General features: G+C 47.9%; 1 protein-coding gene across 1 annotated transcript in view; it reads left to right on the top strand.

Annotated features, from left to right (window-relative positions):
• The window catches only part of VSTM4 (V-set and transmembrane domain containing 4), an 80,518-nt gene that overhangs the window by 6,794 nt on the left and 53,997 nt on the right, over window positions 1-19,727 (top strand). Inside the window, exons 2-3 of the mRNA XM_052640374.1 lie at window positions 1,414-1,812; window positions 18,808-18,876. Coding sequence (XP_052496334.1) covers window positions 1,414-1,812; window positions 18,808-18,876 — 468 coding nt within the window. The remainder of the gene's footprint in view (window positions 1-1,413; window positions 1,813-18,807; window positions 18,877-19,727) is intronic.

The raw sequence follows: 19,727 nt of genomic DNA on the forward strand, positions 1-19,727 counted from the left end.
CTTTTAAGAGCTGAGAAGCAGAAGAAAATTGACTCTCAAGTTGTATCTCTGGAGGTGTTCAGTTTATTAAATGAACAGTGGAAACTTTGTGGAAACGACATGTAAGGAGGAGCTTATCACCTGAAGTTTTACCATGAAGGATACTGTTTGTGTTAAACTCTCCCTGTCACCCCCAGCACACACAGGGCCTCACCTTGTTGACTCACAGCCTCTTCACAGTGGAAGGTCCAAATCTTTACTCTCTTTCTCATCCTTCCTCCTTGCTTACCTGTAGCACTGACCAGGGTTCAAAGTCTTGGGCAACTCTGCCATCCAGGCCCCCAAGTCCCCTCGTGTGACCAGGAGGTGGTATTTCAGGGCTCTTCATAGTTCGGGATGACCTTGGGGACACCTGCTTGTGCGGTATGGTGTCATGCTTCCTGGAGTTGCTTGCTGGGCAGCGCAGGGATGATGATGTGGGATCTGGTGAGAAGACAGCCCAGCTTGGACAGTAGCAGGCTCTGGGCATCCTTTCCTTCCTGGACTCTGCTGCACTCACGAGCTCCCGGGCTGCACGGCTGCAATATGTAATCCCTGCAGACGCCGTGTGGTGTGTCTACTGGGAGAAGACCTTGGCAAGGGTAGCTGGGCTGGCTGATCTTGGGTGGACAGGGAGTGGCACCCTCAAATGTCAGCTTGGAGTAGAACCGTGGCTGGTGAGAGTCAGCCCTGAGACCAAAGGACAAGACTTCGACCTGGGCCTGGTTTCCTGGAGCACATTTCGGGTTGCTGGGCGAGTCTGGTGCCCCTCTCTGCTCCTGGGCTCATTGGCTCTTTTTCCCTGCACTTCAGCTGTTAGACTGTGGATCATGGTCCTAAGAGGCTTGGAGTGAGAGACCGAGGCACCTCTGTCATTCCAGCTCCCTGGTACTAGTTTAACACTCACCTGACCAGTACTGATATCTGCCTTGGTTGTAGCAGAAATAGCTGAGACAGAGAATGGGGCCACAGCGTTGCCTCCTCAGGGAGGCGATGAAACTGATTGAAGTAGGCCTTGGGGAGGCAGGTAGGACACGTGGATTTGATGTCAGCGAGATATCTTTAAGAGCTTCCCCAAATTTAAATCTTTATGTGAAATCTCCTGAATTTTAAATATCAGCAACTAACTAAAAAAAGAGAAAAGCATCTAGGCCAGGTGATCGGTGACTTGCAGGGGATCATCTCATAGGTTGAGGACATGGGGGCCCACAGAGGCCCACTCCATGCCCCAAGGAAGGCTCCCTCGTGAAGGCGGCGTGCGCATGGAAGGGGTGGAGGTGGCCCGCCTCTCTGGCCTGCACATCACTCTGGCTCCTTGAGAGAAGAGGCTGTGTGTGCGCACCCAGGAAATGGTGGTGGCCTTCCTCATTCTCCTCCTCCCTTTTTTCTCTGCAGAGGTCTGTGGAGCCCTCAACGTCACCGTGTCCCCGGGGCCCGTGGTCGACTACCTGGAGGGGGAAAATGCCACGCTTCTCTGCCACGTCTCCCAGAAGAGGCGAAAGGACAGCTTGCTGGCTGTGCGCTGGTTCTTCGCGAGGCCAGACTCCCAGGAAGCCCTGATGGTTAAGATGACCAAGCTCCGGGCGGTGCAGCACTACGGGGATTTCAGCCGCAGCGCCTACCGGCGGAGGCTGCGCCTCCTCGAGGCGCGGCGTGGGGCGCTCTACGTGCTCTCTGTCTTGACCCTCCAGCCAGCAGACCAAGGGCATTACGTCTGCAGAGTCCAGGAGATCAGCAAGCACAGGAATAAGTGGACAGCTTGGTCCAATGGCTCCTCAGGGACAGAAATGAGAGGTAAGAATACGCCTTCTCTCTGGGAAGTGGGGGGGCAAGTCAGAGGGTCTCCCTCCAGCTGGCCAAACAGTGGCCTCCAGGACAGTCCTACTGAGCTAGAATACATCTTCTGGACTCTAAGGGCCAGGCTGTAGGAGCCGGGCCATGAGAATGAGGGTTGATCTTTATGGGGATGCTGGCGCCAGCCTTTGCTACAGACGTAAAGTCAGGACAGAAGGTGTCTGGCCTCATGCCAGCCAACCTGCCCCTGGGCAAACTTGTTTTGTACCTGAAAGAGGGGACTGGCTGTGTGGTTCATTTGCCTCTTGCTCAGGTCTGCGCTGCCTTGATTGCTTTGCCTGGGGATGGGAGTGCGGGTGCCTTTGAGAGGAGGCGCACATTGGGAGTGCCTTGATGTGAATTGCCAGGCCTCAGAGCAGGGCAGCCTGGTGGCTCTGATCCATCGCCCGGAGGAACTGATCCAAGCCTCAGGGAACAGCTCACTCAGAGATTCATCCAAAAGTGGGCAAGGGACCAGAGGTGGCCCTCCCTTTCTGAAAACAGATAAGAGGCATGGGCCATGTTCTGGAACATCTTAGCTACCAAATGCTGTATTTAAGGGTTATCCCTTTTTTTGGTAGAGTTCCCACGTGTGGCTTGTAGGATCCTAGTTCCCTGACCAAGGATTGAACCTGGATCCAGGCAGTGAAAGCATCAAGTCCTTACCACTGGATCACCAGGGAGTTTCCCAATGGTTATCATTTTTTAACCACTGATGTTCCATTCAAGAAGCCACCTATCGCAATTTTAATAAGACTTGTTATTGTGTGCTAAAATTACATCTTTGATTGCTTTGCACATGAATTTGGCCTGGTAGAAAATCAAGAGAACCACAAAATAAACCTGATGATAAATCTAATTTTATTTTATACATGTCATTTAAATTAAAAGCAATAGTGATGCTGTTAAAGGGACAGAACCCAGCTGTGACATGGCAGTTTAACATCCTGTGTGTTACCCCGTGTCTTCCCGGATGACTTAGTGGTGAAGCATCTGCCTGCCAAGCAGGAGACTCAGGAGACTCAGGTTCGATCCCTGGGTCGGGACGATCCCCTGAAGCAGGAAATGGCAACCCACCCCAGTATTCTTGCCTGAAAGATCCCACGGAGAGAGGAGCCTGGTGGGCTACAGTCCGTGGGTCACAAGAGTCAGAACACGACTGAGCAAGTGAGCACGCATATGTCAAAGTAAATAATTCACAGCTTCATTTGTCTTTGGAGTTTGCTTATCTTCATGTTCTTAAGCACAGAATGACGTATTATCTGAAATGTTGTGCACTTTTTCTCTTTAAGCAAATTAATTCAAGACAAGAAATGACTATTAATATAAATATGTATTTTGGCACAGAAAATAGAAAAATCAGATGACCACAGGCTGAGGAGAGAATCCCCTCTGGATATCACTTGGCTCTGAAACATATGACCCTACGTATACCCTTTTAATTTTTATGTCCTGATGTATTCTGGAGCCCTGTGGTAAATCTCTGGGCAGTAACGACTGTCTGCCAATTAGAAGAGATAAAAAGGTTCCTTGCATTCAAGTGAGTGCTGTCGGCACGTCCATTATTTCAGGTGTGTCCCCGTCAGTGAGTGAAGTTGGGTTCCTTCTAGAACATTTATTTGGTTACATGTTACCACAGCTTAAGGTGGTTTGCGCAACTACACTGAAACTAATCTCTTTCCCCCACTTCTTGGTACTTTGATCTGCTCTTGTGAGTGTGAGAGGAGGGGGTGGAGTTACACGGGGGTGTCCAGGGAATTGTGTATAAACTGCAACCGGTCACATTCCTGCCGTGTCCCTAAGATGGTGTCTCCTGACACAGTCCAGCTCCTTAGCCATGTGCTTGCAGAGTACTTTCCCAGTGTCTTGCAAAATGAGAAATCTGAACAAAAATTAAAAAACAGACCAAATAACCAATCTACCCCAACAATTGCAATTTTATTTGCTTTATTTTGTCCGTGTGTGTTTTTGAGTTTCTCTAAAATTGGAATGAGTCCTTGAGCATGTCTGTTGAGGTGACTAAAAAAATAAGTAACAAATTATTGGGAAAAAAATCTATGTTAATAAATGAGTTTGTCCTGGGTTTTTCCCTGGGGACATCTCTGAAAGGGTGTGGCTAAAAAAATATAGGCTGTATTAATTTGGGGCAAAACATAAGTTGTCATTTTATGTTTTAACTGAACAAATCATTAAAGTATGATTGAGAATCGGGGATTTTGAAGAATGGAAAGATTTCAATTGGGGTCTGTGTGAAAACCACATATATACGAGACCATGGAGGGGGTGAGCTCCTGATTCTAGGAGATGATAATTGTCATCACAGTGAAGACTGAACATGTGTGACCCTGTAGGTTACTGGGGTCATGCTGGCCTTATTTTAGAGACTCTGCCATATCCCATGAACTTGCCAGCATCAGTTTACTGTACGGAGGCAGGAGGCAAGGCGAAGGGTGCCGCGCAGTTTCCTCAGTTGCTTGTGCCACGTGACCATTTCAGTGAGCCCGAAGCCGTGCCTGCAGAGAACCTGGATCCAAGAGCCCTGAGTGCCATGTGGTGTGGGAACCCTCTGGAGAGGTTTCCAGGAGGGTGGACGTTAGGTTTGATTTCATTTAATTGTTTCATGAGTGATTTGAAAAGGGGGCACATATCACCTTAATGAACTTTACATAAAATACGAAACTGGGAAATGTTCTTAACATCAACAAGGAATAACACATGACAAATGGGAATCCAGAGAGGCGAGTACAAGCAGGATTTAACAGAGTGAGACTCAGTTTGGAAAACGGCAGAGTGATGTACATCTAGGGGGAACGGCTCGCAGGCAGTGGTGGAGAGTCAATAGGAGGCTGTCCGTGCAGGGACTTCGGTGGTGTCAGTGGCAAATTAGATGCTCATCTGTAGGGTGACAGGGGCTTCCCTGGTGGCTCAGTACGTAAAGAATCTGCCTCTAATGCAGGAGACCTGGGTTTGATCCCTGAGTTGGGAAAATTCCCTGGAGAAGGAAATAGCTACCCACTCCAGCATTCTTGCCTGGAAAGTCCCATGGACAGAGGAGCCTGATGGGCTACAGTCCTTGGGATCACAAGAGTTGGCTACAACTTAGTGGCTAAACCCCCACTGCAGGGTGATACGGCAGAGCAGATGGCCCATGTTATTTCCATCCATGTACAAAGTGACCTGGTGTCCCTAAGAAGGAAGTCGGCTGTGTTATGTGGACTCTGCTGGGGAGACACTAGTGTGCACTGCACAGCCTACTTGGGGAGCCTCATTTGTAGAAACACAGGTTCGATCTAGAAAAGAGTAGCAAGCGTGATCATGGAGTGAGTGGCAGCCTTCAGAGGACGATCGGTTTAGCCGAGGAAGCTTTGCTGGGCTCAGGGAGTTGCGTGTGGACTCGAGTGCTTGGTGGAGTCATTTACTCCTCACTCAGTGGGGATTGGTTTCATGGAGCACCTGCGCTGTCCCTTGCTGTGCCAGAAACTTGGGGACACAGGGCGGATCTGTCTATAGGGTGGCAGATACAGAAACAGATATGATGTCACGGTGTCCGGTGCAGTGATAAAGGTGTGCTTGGAGCATCGTGTGAATGCATAGGACGCCCCTGAGGGTGTGAGGAACAGGCAGTGCTTGAGCTGCCGTTGGCGGTTTATGTGGGGCAGTGGACGAGATGAGCGGCATCTTGGTGGGTAGGGCGTGCCACAGCAGTGAGTCAGGACTGCTGGAGTCTGAACTGGGAGGCGGAGGTGGCAGTGGGTGTAGGGGAAGCAGGCTGGGCTGATGGCAAAGAATTTACACTTGATATTGTAAGCTAGTGTTCTCAACCTTACCTAATGATCAGTATCACCAAAGCCAGATTCTGAAGTATCTGCCCTAGAGATTCTAGTCTGTTCAGCCTGGGTTGGAATTTGAATATTTAACATCCAGTCTAGGTGATTTTCGGGGCTTCTTAGGTGGTGCTAGTGATAAAGAACCCACCTGTCGATGCAGGAGATGTACGAGATGCAGGTTTGATCCCTGGGTCGAGAAGATCCCCTGCAGGAGGGCGTGGCGTGGAGAACTCCACGGAGGGCTACAGTCCATAGCGTTGCAAAGAGTAGGACACAAATGAACTGACTTAGCACACTAGGTGGTTTTATCATCAGGCGTTTTTTGGAGACTCTTTTCTTTAGTCCTTGGCAAGTCCGTGAAGCATAGGCAGTCTTTTGACAGAGCCCTCTGGGAGGACCAGGCTACAGAGTGAAGAGGCAGTCTCTTGCGGTTGCGTGGGCTTTGTGAGAGTGTTAGTTGCTCAGTCATGTCCGACTCTTCTAGACCCTATGTATTGTAGCCTGCCAGGCTCCTCTGTCCATGGAATTCTCCAGGCAAAATACTGGAACGGATCGCCATTCCCTTATCCAGGGAATCTTCCCAACCCAGGGATTGAACCCTGATCTCCTGCGTTGCAGGCAGATTATTTACCATCTGAGCCGCCAGGGAAGCCTATTGCACAGGCTTTAAATGATGCCAAATTGGGTAGTAGGAATGGAGAGACATTAGAGGTCAAGTAAGAAGACTTTAATAACTGGATGCGGCAAGGGAGAAAGCTCTGGGGTGATACCCAGGAGAGTAACGCAGTGTGCCCAGGGAGGTTGCCACGACTGACAGAGGGAGCGTGAGAGACGGAGCTTGTCCACAGGGACACTGAGAGTGAGCTGGGGGGAGGCCACCCATGGATGGCCAGGAAGTATGCAGAAATGTGGATCTGAAGGTCCCGTCTGATCTGGCTTGTGAAAACTGAATCAGTCAGGCAGGTGAAGTCACCAGGGGGTGAGTTGATTTCCCAGGGGCAGGGGCCACGGCCAGGAGCCCTGGGAAACACCAGTGTTTGGGGCAGCAGATGGAGCTAGCTTGGCGTGGTGTCTGGAATGGGCTCCTCTGGGCCAACACCATGGCTGCCTGGAAAGGGCAAAGTCTTTTCAGTAGGAAAGCAGCAGTGGAGGGTAAGGACGCAACGGCTTCTTCCTCGGTCCCAGACAGTCCCACAGACTGGGAAATTCAGAGATGCTCCAGGCAGGAAGGAGGTGCATTGGCTTGATTCCGGCTGCCAGGTGAGCCCTGTGTCCTCTTTATTGGGAAAATGAGGAAGGGAGACTGACTGATAGCCGTGGGTGGATCGAAGGGGCGGTCCCTCCCTCTGGGGTCACTGCAGGGCCCCGGCTGCCTCCAGGATGGACATGAGATGGGAGAGGTGAGTGGGGGATCTTCACTGCCAGGGGGGGGTGAAGGGCCTCTCTCCAGCCCAGACCACAGGGACCCCTCGTGTGGCATCTGAAGTGCCCCCTCCACCCCACACCTTGCTCTCCCCCGCCTTCCAATCTGCACTTTGATTTGCCATCTTAACAGCTCTGTTCTCTCTGCCTTAGTTCCAATAAATACGTTGATGGTGGGGAAAAAAAAAGGTCTCTAGGAAACAGCTTCTGGCTCATTCATCATGAGCAAGTCAGATGCAGGGGCCGACCTCACTGCAGGTGAGACCGGAGGAAGTGAGCTACACAGCCCTGCCCTGGCCGACACCAGAATATGGGGAGGCCCAGTCTGGAGTGCCATGCGCCCAGCATGGAACAGGCCCAGTGAGGCTGCAGCTGATCAACAGGGAGGTCAGGATGGGAACAGAGGGAGCATGGGCAGTGACTTGGGGTGATTCCCAACAGGGAGATGAAGCTGTTCAGCACAGTCTCTTAAGAGGAGCCTTATTGATGGTTGGGAGGGTCAGGGTTTTCTGAATTGGAGGCTTCATAGATTGATGAATGCAAAGTTTTCCAAATGTTCTTGGTTCCTTTAGGCCAAAAGAAATAAACAATAAGTTTGCTTTTTAAGTAGTTGGGTCCAACAGCCTTAAAAAGGATTTCTGTTCTAAACACAGAGCATAATGTATCCCTAGGCATGGAGACGAGCTGTCATTCTCTTTGGGGTTGATTCTAAGATCACTTACAAATCGAGGTGAAGATTTGCTATTTTAGGGGGCCACCATCTGTCCTCTAGGTGCAAAACAATGAATTTTAACTACTTGTAATCAGTTTTTTCACACATTGTGAAACTTTCTGACAGTTACATTACCCTGTCCCTGTAGACACAAAGGTGCTATAGCATCTGACGCTGCGTTTGGCCTGTGCACCCACCGCTGACTGGTACTTGTAGTGCCTCAGGCGTGCAGTTTATAAAGGAAGCTGCCTGTCTTCCTTAAGCCTTTCCGCACAGCCTTCGCCCTGTCTGCCCCGCGTCGCTTCATCCAGGTGTGTGCTGGTTGGCTCTGTGCCTGCTTTCTCTAATCGTCCTTGGCCTCCCTTTTCTGCCTCTGCTCCCCAAGCTTTGGCGGTGTCTCTGCCTCTGTGCCTTTGCCATCCTGTCTGATGCCCCAGCAGCCTCCCACATCTGTCCTCCTTTCTGCACTGATCAGCCTGGTCTCTCTCAGGACACGCAGACCCTGGATAGTTCTAATCACGAGGACAACCCTGAGGGGGTAGACCAGCTCCTAAGCCTGGATTTTCTTCAGGAGAGTTTCCCAGATGAAGCCTGAAGATCCCTGGTGCTCCTGGTCCACAATAGGCTCTGGCAGAGTCCTGGGTGCCACGTGTCCCTAACAGTTGTTGACACGGGCCAGTTAGGGGCTCTGCGCGAGGGTGCCACGTGGGCTCTTTCCACTAGGGAGTGTGGGCCCCAGGGTCTCAAGAGTGGAGCTGCCATCCATTTCGGCTTCTGTTCTTAGGGGTAGAGCAGCCTCCACTCCTGGTTCTCCAGGCTTTGTATAGAATTATTGTCAATGGCTTTTCAGCCTGGTTCTGCCACCCACAGATTCAGAAGCAGTCTGACATTCTAAGCAGAATTGAATCTCCTTCCTTTCAGATGGAGATGTTTCCATTAACGGTGAAAATGCGAATAACGGGAGCAATTTGTAAGGGCTGTCTCCTGCAATTTAAACAGTATTTCAGTCTAACCCCAAATAACATATTTTAACAAACCACATTGTTATTTGACTTCAGATTATATAAGCGAGCTTTAAATGTTACAAGTGGACAAAGAACATGAAAAACTGTGTTTACCCTAAATGTATTTAGGGGAAAAAGATGAAATTATAATTTCTCATCTATTTAACCCTGAAATATTAGAGAGAATTTAATAATTGGATCTGAAAGTACCACCACAGGGAACCGATATTTCAAGTTTCAGTGGAAGAAATTAAATAATTCCTTTTTCCCCAGAGACACAGAGCAGATAATTAGGACTGAGATTAACTAAACATTTAGTGCGGCTGCTTAATTAAGCAAGCTCACATCCTGATGTTTAAAGTGTCAACAGGTCCAGATACTCAAAGGGAACAGATTGACAACCAGCGTGTAATTTAAACACAGCTTCAAACAATCCTTCATCGTGTCTCTCCTCATTCTAACTGCCGTGGTCTTGGAAGAATTTAAGAGATTGGAACAAACTCAGGAGCATGTATGAAGCTCCAGTTCATGAGCCTGTGATCCCTGTGCTTTGCCCAAAGAGAGGTACATGTGGGGAGGCTTGATCCCCACTGTCCTGGGACCCAACCTCATAATCTGGAGGAGAAGTATGTCGCGATGGTTGTATATCTGATAGACTTTACTGATAGAGCTAATAGAAAGTCCGGAAAGGCCGTAGAGGAGGCTGACACTCGCATGAGAGTGAGGAAAAGACAGGCCACATTCTTGGGGGGTGGGAGAGCTTCACGTGGAGGATGAGGCATTCTGCTGGGGCCGCAGGGTGGGCGGGGCTCTGCGACTGCGGGCCCCGCCCCGCCAGGAGAGGAAACAGCCGGAGCAAAGGCGTGGATGAGGGAGAAGAGGGGTTTGCAAACAACTGAGTGGAGCTGGGCGCGTGTTTGTGGTTGGTGAGGGCTGAGGTGGACGGTGATAAGAGGAAGGGTTGCCTCGGTGGCCCTGGTCAGGGACCTTGACTCCAGGTGCCCCATGGAATTCTCAGGCGCACCCACATGCCTGACATGGTGCGTGGTATAACGGACTTTTTAGATGAAGGACTGAATACTCATGGTTTTGAATAAAATGCCATTTTAATTACTAGTAGCAAGGAGAGGAAGGTGGTAGCAAGAAGATAAGATATAGGGACGTCCTGCTGGTCCAGTGGGTAAGAATCTGCCTGCCAGTTCAGGGGACGTGCGTTCAGTCCCTCCTCCGGGCAGATCCACAGGCTGAGTGACGGGGAAACTAAGCCCGTGCACCTCAATTACTGAGCCCTTGTAGAGCCCGTGCATGCAAGAGAAGCCCCTGCAATGAGAAGCCCAGACGCCACAACTCGAGAGTAGCCGCCACTTGCCACCACCAGAGAAAGCCCCCACGCAGCAGCAGAGAGCCATCAGAGCCAAAAATAAATAAAATGAGGATAATATGTAGATCTATCCCAGGGTCGTGTCTGGAGAGGGCTTGGTAAAACTTACCAAGCCTCAAGTTTTAATATTTTCTAAACACACATGGCCATGGACAGAGAAGCCTGGTAGACTACAGTCCATGGGATTGCAAAGAGTCGGACGCGACTGAGCGGCTTCATTCATTCATTTGCATTCTGTAGCTGACTCCATCTTAGAATGCACAGTTCTTAGCCCGCTGCCTTGTCACAATGGGAAGTCTATTTAACATGAGTTTTTGTTTGCCCTATTGCTGTATTTTCTAGAATTTATCTTAGAGTGAATGCAAAGGAAAGAGTGGCTTAAAACAGACAGAGTTGGAGCTTCTCCTTTCTCATCAGCTGTTCCATCAGTGCAGGTCACCCAAAGGCCCTATGCATGTATATGGCTTTGCCCAAGCCCTGGGAGAGACCGCCTTCAGCCTGAGGCTCGGAGGGTCAAGGGAGAAAGGAAGCAATAGGCAAACTTCAGAGAGCAGAAACAGAGGCGGTCTCTGTGTCTCTCTGGGTTTCAGTTGCCTTTCTTGAGAACACCGAGTCAGTTATAAATAGTGAGGAAACAGCTACATTTAGTTTTTTCCTTGGGAAACCATCTCGTCGTTGAATAAGAAAGGTCAGTGAAATGACTGTATTAAGTTTTGAATTTGAGCAAAGGTATTGCTTCCTCTTTTTTTTTTAATTTTAGAGTCTTGCGCGTATTTCATATCACTAGAGCTCATAACTCAACCTATGCTCTTCAGTTTAATTCAGGGAAAACAAGAGTAACAGCAAGACCTACAGCATAAACATTTTACACAAGTGTTGTTTGTAAAGAACTCCACAAGAGCCCCTTGATAACCTGTCTCTGCGCAGAAATACAAGGCGAAGAATACAGCTTTCTCTGGTCCTTGCAGACTTTTCTCTCCTATTACTCTATGCAGAATGTTGCCAGCTTAAGGTCTGAGGGCTTCCCTCCTCCATCTATAAGAAACTAAGAACTCTCTGGCCATAAAGTGATCGTGATAGACCCAGAGCCAGCAGCTCCAAGGTTAGAGCCCTCCAGAGAAGTCAGCTTCAAAGGCCTGGTGAGCTGGTGTGACCCCCCTGCTTCTGATGCGGATCTTCCATGGGAAGCAAGGTGCTGGGTAGGCCTGGGCTCCCTGCCCTGGGCTCTCTTCTCAGCCTTCTTCAATGTAAGTTGGTCCCAGGACCAAGCTTTCTCTGGGATACCTTGACCCACCAATAGAGCATCATAGTCATCCTATTCATCCATTCAAAGCAACTGTGGCTTGTTACGGACTAAGAAGGATTCTGGGACGTGAAAACAGGCGCAGTTCCAGCCTGCATGGAACTTCCTTCAGCTGGAGGAGGGGGATGATGAACCGGACCAATGAGCAAAGTGTAGTGATGCATTCTAAGGCAATGCATTCAGCAGGGAGAGAGGATATGAAATACTAGGTAACCACTGGAGGAAGGCCTCTCTGACTCAAATTCTCTCCAAGTTTGAGTCTGCCTTTTGGGAGACACATCATCTTTTAGAGACGGTCTGCTCTTTTGAAAATAACTTCCTTGGAAGCTGTGTTCTTCACCTTGTATTTCCCTGCACTGAGACATGTTATTAGAGGGCTCTTTTGGAGTCCTGTGTAAACAACACTTGTGTGATAGTCTTATTCCTTAGGTCTTGCTGTTACTATTGTGTTCCCTGGGTTAAACTGAAGAGCCTTGGTTGAGTTTTGAATTCTAGACCCTAACCTGGACTAGACGGGAGATTGAGGCCTAGGGTCTGGCTCCTCATGACCTGAATCCCCTCTCCCATGTCTCTTGGGACTCACCTCTTTCTGTCCTAGGAGTGTGTGAGGCAGGGCTTCTCCATGAGGCTTCCTGGGACCTCGAGCCTCCGAATTTCCACAACTTTGTGCTCCCTAATCCCTCCCCCAAAATACTTAAACCAGAAGTTCAGGGATCATGCCTGGGAATCCTCAAGAGGCCTAATGATTTCCTCTGTACACTAATGTTTTAAAAACCTTGATCTTCGGGCACTCAGTGAAGGTGGTAGAAACAGGAAGGTAAAGGCGTGTCTCACAGATCTGGCGCCAGTCCTCCCCGCCTCTGGGCTGCTGCTTCCCGGCCTCCTCACTCCCCTGTCTGCACCCAGGCCCTCCCCACGCTTCTCTCTACCAGCTCCTGCCTCCCAGAAGGTGTTCTGTGTCAGAAATGTGCTCCTCACTTTGGATGTAGCCCCTGGTTGTAATTTAAGCTCCTTTAATCATGGGATTCTTTGTGAAAGGAATTGGAGGCACAGGTAAGCAGGTGGGAAAGAATATTGGGAGAAAGGGGGCTTTCCCAGGGCCTCTAACAATCCTGAGCCCACCATTCCATGAATGATGGGGTTGGGGGTGGGGTGGGGTGGGTCAGTCCTTCAAAGCAGGCTCAGATAAAGGTGTCTGTATCACTGGTGAACGGGAGACTAGGGAGGGAACAGGAAGTCCCTCAGTTGAAGGGCTTTGTCACAAGGTCTTGGCGTGAACTTAGGGGGACACAGTCTGCCACAGCCTGTGAAATCCGCCCTCCCCAAGGGAGTCTGCAGGATGCTCTGTCCGAGTCAGAAATCAAGGGTCTCAGATTTCACACCTCTCTGCGTGGTGGTTGCCCCGCAGATCCCAGCAAAGGATACTTGCCTAAGATTCTTTCTCTCCAATCTGCTTCCTCCAGACATGAAGCTGATAGGATCGTCTTGTCTTGGTGCCTCTGGGCTGTGTTCTTCCAGACAGTTTGATCCTGCAGCCGCTTTCAACCAGAGGGCCAGGATGTGGTGGCTCTCACAACCCACCGCTCTTAAATTTCATCTGATTCTGCTGTCTTGGGGAATGCCTGTCACTGTTATCAGGCCACCACCTCACCAGAAGGGCAGCCCACCAAGTGCTGGGGTCCCCAGAAAGTTACAGAGCCATCAAGAGGTCAGCTGATGACTTAGCTTTTGAATGCTCTTTGCTTTCTCTTTATCCTGTGGCCCAGACCCATTGATAAATGGGCACAGGAGTCAGGACTCACAGTGCCCCCTATGTTTCTGATAAAGCTGTATTGAGAAGAGTAGCTTGGTGCTGAGGCCAAACTGGGCTTCCTTTTGCTTCCGTGATCAGTCTTACTTCCTCTTTCCAGGCCCCATACCCTGTGGGGGGAGGCAACCCTTGTACAGCCGTCCCTCACAAGACTTTGGGACGCAGCGAGGATGGGAGAGGCAAGCCTCCCTGGGAGGCCGGGCTGGCACCATTCCTAGCATCTAGAGTAATGGACCTTCTCCAGGGGGGCACGCTGCCCAGCCCCACATTAGCTCTTGGCTGAGAGGCTGGGCTCCGAGCACGGGGCAAGACAGAGGCCGCCTTGAGCAGGGCATTGGCCTGACTCTCTGGACTCAGACATGTGTGGCTGGACAATGTATCACATGCACTTTGAGATAGCACAGGATTAGCAGCTGAAATAAGATAGCTACGCCGAACCTTGGGAAAATCTCAAAAGCTCTGGCAGAACTGATGTAAAAATTTTCTTTTTTGTAGGAACAGATAAGATTATGACCAGTGTTGCTGATCTTCATATGCCAAACAAGGTTGCTGTACTTTCCCGTAAAATAGCCACACTGGAGAGAAATGAGGAGCCTCCACAAACTCCTTGCTTAGAGTCCCTTAGCTCTGAATCCCAGCTTGTTGGTTCTTTCAGTACCCATCTCTACAAGTCCACTGGGGAGACCTTATTTATTACCTTTAATCCCAAATAAGGTGAAGGGACTGCAGACATTAAGCCACAAGGGCAAGGAACTCTTTCTTATGGACCATTTGGACATCTGAAGAGTCACACTCTGAGGCACAGGGCTGACATTAAAGGGCCATGCTATAATTAGGTGTGGGAATTAGAGCAGGGAATAAGAGAGACCAAGTTGCTCTCTTATGGGGCTAAGGAGCTAAGCTCTTATGGAGCTGTCTTACGGATAAAAATGGCTCATTAGGTCTCAGGCACTGTTCTGAGTACTTTCCATATATTAACCCTTCTGGCTTCACACTCATCCTGAACTTATTATCATCCCTGTATAACAAATGGGGAAACTCAGGCATAACAAATGGGGAAGTTAAGTGACTTGCCCAAGGTCACATAACTAGCAAATGGCAACTTAGTATTTCAACCCAGTGCACGTCAGTGCATCCCACACTTGAAAGTGCATATGATTCACCCGAGAAATTTGGGTTTAAAAGCGGATTCTGATCCAGTAGATCTGGGTTGGGGCCCCTGCAATCCTGTAGTTCTGACAAGTTCTCAGGTGACATTGGCGCTGGTGGTCAGTGGACCACACTTAGAGTCATGAGGCTCTGGACCATGATGGGCATCACTGATCTCCTGAAATCTAAGGTCCTCAGAGGTCCATTTATTTTCCTTTTGGTATTGTCTTTATTAAGACTCTGTGGTTATCCTAGCCTGGGCTCAATTCGTTGAAGATAAAAACTCATTCAAGCTAATTCAGGAGAGAGGTGGGAATGGTTTAAGGATACAGGACTGATGGGATGCAAGATTAGAAAATGACACGTCAGCCTCTTGGTGCCCAGAATCCGTCAGGATCATGATCTCCGTCCTCTGCCTTCCTTCGGCAGCTTCTGCCCTTGCTCCATTTGCTTTCCTGTTTTCCAAAACGGCTGCCACCCCAGAGTCCATAGACTTTTTCAACCCCAGGACCTACAACCACCATATGTTCAGTTCAGTTCAGTCGCTCAGTCATGTCTGACTCTTTGAGACCCCATGAATCGCAGCACGCCAGGCCTCCCTGTCCATCACCAACTCCCGGAGTTCACTAAAACCCATGTCTATCGAGTCGGTGATGCCATCCAGCCATCTCATCCTCTGTCGTCCCCTTCTCCTCCTGCCCCCAATCCCTCCCAGCATCAGAGTCTTTTCCAATAAGTCAGCTCTTTGCATGAGGTGGCCAAAGTACTAATGTACTCTGTTTAAATTCTTGAAGGGGGAATCTGATCAGTTGCTCTGACAGTGAGTAGATTATACGGGCTGTGGTTGGGGCAAATTAAGCAGGAAGGATGTTAGATGAATTGTCCGAGATATCTAATAATGCATGAAAGACCAAATGTCCACTGAGGGTTCGTTCCCGGATGTCCAAATTGCTTTCTTTCAGGGGCCATCAGAAAGAAGGAGGTCATTTATTTACTGGACACCTACCAGCTGCTAAGCAGTGTGCACCAAGATGGTGATATGGAGGTATCACCTTTTTGGTTTTTGGTTTTGAAAACTTTAGGATCTACAGGGAGGGGAGTTGTTTCCCACAGGACAAAACCTTCCTTCTGAGAACAATTAGAAAAGCTGAAAAAGTAGTCTGCATTTCAGTTTTCTTAATTTATTAGGATTTTTTTCCTAAATTTATCTTTATTTATATTTCATAGATAATATTTGTGCGACGTAATTACACAGTTACATATGTGCCTATGTATTTCAGCTATCCTAATTGTTCTCTGAAGGACAGATAGATTGACTGCAGAGAAGAGCGGTGACGGAGTCTAATTGTGAAAGTCATTTATAAGAAATTCAACCATTCTTATGCAGTGCTTGACTGCAAGGAGATCCAACCAGTCCACCCTAAACGAGATCAGTCCTGACTATTCATTGGAAGGACTGATGCTGAAGCTGAAGCTCCAGTCCTTTGGCCACCTGATGCAAAGAACTGATTCATTGGGAAAGACTCTGATTCTGGGAAAGATTGAAGGCAGGAGGAGATGGGGACGATAGAGATGAGATGGTTGGCTGGCATCACCAACTGGATGGACATGAGTTTGAGGAAGCTCCGGGAGTTGGTGCTGGACAGGGTGGCCTGGCGTGCTGCAGCCCATGGGGTTCCAAAGAGTCAGACATGACTGACCAGCTGAACGGAACTGGGCAGTGCTTGTTTAGAAAAGTTATGCAGAAAGTGACAATCAGGTTGTTTATGAGGCAAACAGCTTTTGGCTGTTCTAACTGTGAGATGAAAATTGGAAGGTCTATGATAATTACTTGAGACTTTCTATTGGGGATCCTTGAAGTAAGGGCAAACCAGAAATAGACCATATCCTGTAAAAACTGAAACTCAGCTTCTGAGCAGTGGAAACTCCACTCTCATTGGATTAGGAGAGCATCCTCCTTCTCTAATTTCCTATGAGGAAAAATAAAATTTCATCTAGAGTCTCCATGACTTTCCATATATAATGTCTGACATTCGAGTTAAAAAATTATCAGGCACATCAAAGGACAAGATCAAAATGAAAAACAGGTAACAGGGAACACTCTTGCATTGCTGGTGGGAATGTAAACTAATACAGCCACAGGGGAAGACGGTAAGGAGATTCCTTAAAAAGCTAGGAATAAAACTACCGTATGACCCAGTAATCCCACTCCTAGGCACATACCCTGAGGAAACCAAAACTGAAAAAGACACATATACCCTGATGCTCGTTTCAGCACTGTTTACAATAGCTAGAACATGGAAGCAACCTAGATGTCCACTGACAGATGAATGGGTAAAGAAGCTGTGGTACATATACAATGAAATACTACTCGGCATAAAAAGGAACACATTTAAATCCGTTCTAATGAGGTGGATGAACCTAGAGCCTATTATACAGGGTAATAGTAAGTCAGAGAAATAGTGAATATTGTCTACTGACACATGTATATGGAATCTAAAAAGACGGCTCTGATGAATTTATTTTCAGGGCAGCAATGGAGAAACAGACATAGAGAACAGCCCTGTGGACGTGGGAGAGGGGAGGAGGGGGAAGGGGAGATGTATGGAGAGAGTGGCGTGGAAATTTACAATACCATGTGTAAAATGGATAGCCAATGGGAATTTGCTGTATGGCTCAGGGGACTCAAACAGGGGCTCTGTGATAGGCTGAAGGGTGGGGTGGGGAGGGAGATGGGAGGGACGTTCGGGAGGGAGGGGACATGAGTGTACCTATGGCTCCTTCTTGTTGATGTATGACAGAAAACAACAAAGTTCTGTAAAGCAATTCTCCTTCAATTAAAAAATTAGAAAAATAAATAACAATTTAAACAATCTTAAAGAAAAACAAACAATAGAAATAAGCTTATGGGTGATGCAGATATGAAAGCTATCAGGCATGTATGTAAAATAGTATGATTAATATGGTTGAAAAATTAGATGACATGCTGGAGAAATTCATCAGAGAGTGCAGGCTTTATAAAAAAAGAGATAAGTGAGTGATCTATAACTGAAAAAAATACCATAAATGAAATGTTAAGCTTAGTAGATGGGTTTAAAAGCAGCTTAGACACAGGTGAAGAGAAGATTAGTGATCTGTGTGGTAGACCAATAGGAAATACCCATCCAAGACCTGGAGAAAAATAAAGATGGAAAAGTCAGATTTGGAACCCATGGCAATAATAATATAAAAGTTGAGGGGGGGGCAATAAATAGAGTTAAAATTTTAGGCCATCCTTGCCATATTCCTTTCCTCTCGTATTATTTGGGTCCTAGATTCTCTTCTCCAGAACTCTTCAATGCAGTAACCAATGACGTGTAACTATTTCATGTAAATCAATTAAACTGAAATACAGTTACAAGTTCAGCTCCTTAGTCCCATGCAGACAAGTCGCGTCTCACTTGCTCAACAAAGGTGCAGTGGCAGCTGTGCATAGGTGCTGAGCGCTTCCCTCACCTCAGAAAGTTCCACTAGACAGCGCTCTCATCCCCTGACACTTACATTTTCCCATTCGGTTAATTTTTAGATTACCCCTGTACATGGAAGCTTTCCCTGGTTCTAGACGCTTTAGTATTACATTCAAGGTTTGAAAAAGTAGTGAGAGTGTTAGTTGCTCAGTCGTGTCCAGCTCTTTGCAACCACATGGGCTGTAGCCCACCAGGCTCCTCTGTCCATGGAATTCTCCAGGCAAGAATACTGGAGTGGGGAGCCATTCCCTTCTCCAGGGGATCTTCTTGATACAGGGATCGAACCCAGGTCTCCTGCATTGCAGGCAGATTCTTTACTGTCTGAGCCACCAGGGAAGTCCTGTAACTCAGTTGTGCTTCCTGATGATTGAAAGCAGGCACAGTGAATTTAGTGCTTAACCACTCACTGAAAGCAGACAAAATAATCTCAAAATCAGATGCATGCTACTGTGTGACTGTCTTACATGGAGAATGGTGCTCAGAGCACCGACCCGGAGTCATCAGAAGACCTCAGGCTTCTCTAGAGATACTCAGCAAGTGCACTGCATTTTGGAAAGATGCAGTAAGTATTAACATATGGGGTGAGTAGGATTTCTACCGAACTGAGTATCAAAAACTTAATTCCCTTCTCTGGTCTCTTACTTATCATGTGTAAGTCATTGCACCTTCCCCTGGCATGTGAATTGTGGCAGTTAAATGTGGTTTTTGCAAATGTGAAAATTACTTTATAAATGTAAGTGCCATGTATCCCATATGATGTAATCTTTTGGACTGAGATGGACCAGGTTCATAAACCACTTCATGCTATGCAATTTCGTTTTTTTTTTTTTTCTGTCTTACAGTGATTTCCCTCAAATCTTCTGAAGATTCATCCTTTGAGAAAAAGAAAGAGACCTGGGCATTTTTTGAAGGTAATTCTTACTTATTTCTTTATTATAAGATGCAGCCTCACTTTTAGATAATAGGAAATGAATAGAATAAGAAGAAAGGACCCCGACTTCTTAGTTTTCTCCTGACATCGAATAGTTTTCTTGCTTTAAACATAGTCAGGAGTAGGATGGGAATCCCTGGAGGTATCAGTCCACAGATTTTGAAAGAACAGAGTTGAAAGCTCCAATCTGCATAATTTGGCGTTGTTGGTTTTTCTTCACGGTTCCTCCTCCTAAGTGATATTAAGGAGAGACCTTTAAGCAATATAAAAAGGCAAATTACATCTACTGTGACTAATTTTATCTCAGGTGTCTTAAGAGTTTGGGATTCTGGAAACATTTGTAAACCTTAAGCCAGTGATTTCCACCCATGGTAGAGTCATGTGGGAGCTTTAAAAACACTGTTGCCTGAACCACATCTAGAGATTCTGGTTAAGTCGGAACTTGTTAGAAGTTCTTTATGAGATGCCAGCCTGCAGCCATGGCCCTAGAGAGATGTTTCCCAAATCTGGCTCCAGACCAGCAGCGCCAGCATCGTGTCAGCAGCAGCACCCCTGGGAGGCTGTTACAGACGCACTGTGCTGTGCCACCATGCTTGTGGAATCAGAGTCTCTGGGGGTGACACCCCCGGAAACCTCAGCTTTAATAAGACCTCCAGGTGATGCTGATGTATACTCCGACTGGAGCTTTAGAGCAGTGATTCTCAACAGGAGGTAATTTTGTCCCTCTAGGGGACATTTTCCAAAGTCTGGGTAGTTTTGGTTGCCACAATGACGTTTTGGTGCTACGGGCATCTGTTGGGTCTTAGAATGCACAGGTCAGCCCTGACAGCA

The sequence above is a fragment of the Budorcas taxicolor genome, chromosome 5 (assembly GCF_023091745.1).
Source record: "Budorcas taxicolor isolate Tak-1 chromosome 5, Takin1.1, whole genome shotgun sequence".
Classification (NCBI taxonomy): Eukaryota; Metazoa; Chordata; class Mammalia; order Artiodactyla; family Bovidae; genus Budorcas; species Budorcas taxicolor.